This window comes from Oryx dammah, unplaced genomic scaffold (assembly GCF_014754425.2).
Source record: "Oryx dammah isolate SB20612 unplaced genomic scaffold, SCBI_Odam_1.1 HiC_scaffold_27, whole genome shotgun sequence".
NCBI classification, from domain to species: Eukaryota; Metazoa; Chordata; class Mammalia; order Artiodactyla; family Bovidae; genus Oryx; species Oryx dammah.
Genome location: NW_024070211.1, coordinates 1,150,075 through 1,155,076, shown reverse-complemented (window position 1 = coordinate 1,155,076; position 5,002 = coordinate 1,150,075). Strand labels below are relative to the sequence as shown.

At 62.0% G+C, this 5,002-nt stretch overlaps 1 protein-coding gene across 1 annotated transcript in view; it reads right to left on the bottom strand.

The window, feature by feature from the left end:
* The window catches only part of ARHGEF10L (Rho guanine nucleotide exchange factor 10 like), a 160,911-nt gene that overhangs the window by 32,264 nt on the left and 123,645 nt on the right, over positions 1–5,002 (bottom strand). The window contains exons 23-24 of the mRNA XM_040228494.1: positions 4,627–4,853; positions 2,797–2,951 (exon numbers count right to left, since the gene is read on the bottom strand). Coding sequence (XP_040084428.1) covers positions 2,797–2,951; positions 4,627–4,853 — 382 coding nt within the window. The remainder of the gene's footprint in view (positions 1–2,796; positions 2,952–4,626; positions 4,854–5,002) is intronic.

The window sequence follows — 5,002 nt, the reverse complement described above, 5'->3', positions numbered from 1 at the left end:
AGTCACTGAGGGTGAGAGGAGCCCAGGGCCAGCCAACACCCCGAGGGTGGTTGCCACAGTCACTGAGGCCGAGGGGAGCCCAAGGCGCAGCCAACACCGCGGGAGTCATCGTGACTGTAATGACGATGGTGGGATGGGAGAGGCACGCGTCCGTCCCCGAGCTCCATGCCAGCGCCTGTGACTGGCTGCCCCTGGTGCTCACAGCCACCCTGTGCTGAGGGGTGGGATTCGCGCCCACTTTACAGGTGGGGAAACTGAGGCCCCAAGAGGAGAAGCAGCAGCAGGTCCAGTCTCTCACAGTGGGACCCGATCCCGACAGCCTGACCCCTCAGCGCACCCCTCACGCACCCCGTCTTCTGGCTCCTCGGCGGGCGACTGGCCCCCGTCCCCAGCGGCTAACCAGGGACAGTCCTGTAGCCCCACCAGGCCTGGTCAAGCCCTTGCCTCTGCTCAGAGACCGACCAGGAGTGGGGGGAATGGACAGAGGGCATCCAGGCAGCTGTGCCCAAACAGGATGGACAGGGACGGCTCACCTGGCACCTCGTGAACGCGTACTTGCTGAGTGAGTGGAGGAAGGAAGGGACGCAGATAAGCAGAGACCCTGAGGGCTGCAGACACAGCCACGGCCACGCTGCTTAGATTCCGAGGTCCCCAGCTCTGATAGCCCAGGGCTCCAGGTGGCCCGATGACCCTACAACCCTCAGTCATCTCACAGCTGCTGGACGCTCCTCTTCAGTCTCAGCTTCGGGGTCCCACCCTGGGCACAGAGGGCCAGGCCCTCCCCGACACCCTGCACCTCCCCCTAGGACCATTAGCGCCGCGTACACCCGTCAGCCTCCTGCCTGCTCGCTCATCCGTGAACCTGTCTCGCCTTCCTCTCTAAGCTGTGCAGGTGGGCTCACGTCCGGTTTGCTCACCACATCCACGGGGCCTAGTGGGTGCTCGGTAAACATCTGGGGGACAGATGTCTAAAGGCAGGATGGCTGCTGGCGCACCTCGACTCCCTCCTCCAGGCCAGATGGCACCCCACTCTGCCCAGAGCAGCCAAAGCCCCCTGAAAGCTGGAGAGGACTCCAGTCCTGGGAGGACACTGAAGTTCAGGTCTTGGCTCACCCGTGGGACTCCGGGGACTCCCTTCCCACCCAGAAAATGAGGGTGTTGGGTCCAATGGTCCCTAGTGGCTCTTTTAGATCTGAGCAACCCCAGGCAGAAAGTCAGTGGTTAGACCCCAACCCTCGATGGCTTAAACTGTGTCCCCCAAATTCATTCATTCACGCCTCAACCCCTAGCACCCAGTACATGACCTTGTTTGCTGGTAGAGGTGCTGATGGAACTGGTTAGGATGAGGTCACGCTGGAGCAGGGTGGGGGTCTGAGTCCAAGGGGTTGGACACAGGCTCCCCCAAAGAGAGCCCCACGGGAAGATGGGGGTTATGCTGCCACAAGTCAAGGAACCGGGAGAGAGGCCTGGAACAGACCCTTGCCCAGCGCCTTCCGGGGAGAGCACGGCCCTGCCAACACCCTGCTCTCAGATCTCAGTGTCCAGAATGGCAGTCAGTAAACTCGGCTGCTGAAGCCACTCGGTCTGCGGTACTTGGTCAGGGAAGCCCCGGCACACGGATACACCCTGCCCACCTCCTCCCAACCTGTCAGGAGCCAAGAGGGAAAGGGTCCGAGGCAGCCCATCTGGGGGCTGGAGGGTACAGAGCAGGCCGGGCCGGGCTCCCAGACTCCCACAGGAGCCAGAGGGTGGCCATCTCTCCAGCAGTCCTGGTGTAGATCGCCGAAGATCTGAGCCTGGACTGACTTTCACACACACGGTGCGTCTGACGGGGAGAGGGATCGCCTCCCCTCCCTCTACCCCCTTTAATTAAAAACTATAAATGCCTTATCAAAAGCTAATTTAAAATACCAACACAGTGCCAAGTGGCAAAAAAAAAAAAAAAAAAAACCCCGTACAAATATCTGCTTATAAGCTGCAACAGGCTGTGATGACACAGCAATCAGAGGCGGGGGCGGGGGGGCAGGAAGGCTGAGGCTTCGGCACAGCAGCCTCTGGGGGCGCTGGTCTTGGACCTGCTTCCCTCCGCCCCCGCTCTTGTCCTTGGACTAGGAGCTGAGCAAGCCACGAAGGACACGGACCACAGCACTCCAGACCCCTCCTGCACCTCAGCATCAGGGTCCACAAGGAGGAGGTCGTTCTCGAGGGTCGCGGTGAGAATTAGAAGACAGCACCACTTCACCCTGTCCTGGAGCACAGCAGCTCAAATGCCGCCCACCTTCCCTCCAGACGACATCGTCTGTGCCACTGACGGCTCGATCAAACAGTGGAGACCAAAGCGCCTGACCCCACTGGGCACCAACTGTGCCGGGCACTATGCTTGCCTTCACCAAAATGCTTACCCCCACCTGCACCTATGAGCGGCAGGTGTTACCATTATCCCCGTTTTACAGATGAGGAAACCGAGGCACGGAGGAGCAGCTGCTCGCCCACGGACACTGCTGTCATCAGGACAGAGCCCAGGTATGAAGCCAGGTCCCTCTGAGCCCAGAGACTCGCTTCCAGCGCAGCAGAGCCTCCTGCCAGTGGGCGGAGCTGTCCGAAAGACAGTGAGCGGCCCGTCCTTCTGGGGACCCCGATGGGGATCAGGGACCTCTAGTCTCTCCAGCACCTCGATTCCCAGAGTCTTTGCTGAGCTGCCCCCTTGGTCTGCCTCCCACAGCTTCTCTGGTCCTGGATCTGACTCTTGGTCGGGGCCCAGGGCCACTCCCAGCACCCCCAGCACCGCATCCTTACCGCTGGTCCGAGGGTAAGCAGCGAGGGTGCCATCCTGCAGGCCGGCCAACAGGTGGAAGGGGCTGTGTCGCAGGCAGAGCACAGGCTGCAGGCCTGGGCTCCGGCAGGCCGCCAGGCACTGGGTGCCCGTATCCACGCTGCTGTAAAGCAGGACGCTGCAGGGAGAGGTGGCGACTCAGTCAGCGCCCCCGCCCTCCTGTCGAGAGGGCTCCAGCCCCCACCTGCACCAGCTCAGCCTGCCTCCCGCTGTGTGACCAGGCCATTGCTCGGACTTCTCCATGGGCGGCCTTTATGGGGCGGAGCCGTGGAAAACAGGGGGCTCTGGACACAGCACAGCCAGGGGGCTGGGAGGATGGTTTTCAGGGTCACATCTAAGGGCAAACCCAGCTGACTATCCCTCTCCAGCTGGCTGGCCTGGACCACTGAGCCTCAGTCCTCTCTGAAAAATGGGGCCGTGATGCCTACCTCACCACCATACCAAGGAAGAAAGCCCCAGCGTGTGTACTGCCTGGATGAACCTTGAGAATGTTAGGAGAAAGAGGCCAGGCACAAAAGGCCACACACTGGGTGAGTCCGTCTCTATGAAATGAGCAGGAGAGACAAATCCAGACCAGGGGATGGGAACAGACCAGTGGGTCCCAGGGGCCGGGGCAGGGAACGTGAGGTGACACAGAGGCTCCGGGAGATGTGGCGAGAATGTTCCAGAACCAAGCAGCAGCGATGGCTACCCATCAGGAATGTCCTGGAAACCACTGAACTGCGTGGTTTTTAACGGCTAAAATGATACCTTTATGTAGTTTGATCTCATTAAAAGTAAAACGTGTTCATCAGGTCCCTGGGTTCCGTGGACCCAGATCTGGACAGCATGAAGCCTCTAGTGCCTCCAAGCTGGTTCTAAGTATACTAGCTTTCAGCTCCTCCCCCCGGCTGCTCTTGCGGGACACGGGCCCCTGCGAGGCTCACGCTCCTGGCCTAGCAGCAGCACACAGTAGGTGTGCATAACGCCCCTGGACCCTGCCGCAGGTACGGGCAGCACGCAGGCATGAGGATGTGGGGGTGCAGCCCATCTCAGGGTCCTCTTCACAACCGCCTTCACAGTCCAGTTAACGGGAAGAATTTTCACCCTCCGTCCACATGGCTGGGCCTTGCAGCAGGCCAGGCTCTGCCGGGGTGGCCCCTGCTGCGTGGAAGTGTTTGCTAACTCACCAGCTCCAGGCAGGTCTTACAAGGGGGAGCCCCCTCTGCCAGCAGGCCTCATAACCTGGGCACACTCCGCACCCTCACCGGCCCTGCAAGGCTAGCTGAGGCCACAGACAGGTGGATGAGGGCAGTGACAGCAAAGGGGCCTGAAGTCTCCACGTGGCCCACGTCCTGGTGGGCTCTCACAGCAGCCCCACATGTGGGGGATGGTAACACCACTTCAGAGCAATCACACAGCACAAGGAAGTACAGGCCCCAAACCCAGCTCTGCCCGACACCGAAGCCAGCATCGCCCGCGGCGCCACACCACCAGGAGGAAGCCGGGTGGCACAGAGCAGCCCCCAAAGGGTCCTGGGTAAAGTGTGAGCAGCTCCTGACACTGCCTGGGCATTGTGGACCCCACTTCCCACTTCCCACTCCAGGTCCCCACTTCCCGCTCCTGGCCCCCACTTCCCGCTCTTGGCCCCCACTTCCCGCTCTTGGCCCCCACTTCCCACTCTGGGCCCCCACTTCCCACTCCAGGCCCCCAATGCCTGCTCCCAACCAGGGGCACCGAATGTTGGGGGTGAGGAGCGAAGCTGGAGGGGCAGTGCCCAGGGCGCCCAGCCCACCCTGGCCCAGGCCCCTCACCTGCCGTCCTGGAGCCCGAGGCAGATGGTGGGGTGCACCCCGGCCGAGGTGCCAGCGGCGGGGCAGCCCTTGTCTCCACCTCTGCCGTCGCCCTCCTCTGGCTCTGGAAAGTACTCCATGCAGAGCACGGGGGCCGCCAGTGGGAAGGACTTGACCGTGCGGGGTGAGGGCCGGTTCAGGGAGAAGATCTCCAGCTGGCCCCCCGCGCCCTCCTGCCCGCCTCCAACCTACGGCAGAGACCGGAGAGGCCGTCAGGTGGGCGCCTCGTGGGCGGACGCAGACGCAGACCCTGCCCCCGCTGACCCACCCCGAGCATGTTTGTCACGGGCCTTAGGCACCAAGAGAAACATGCCCTCTCCTGCCCACAGGTATCCTG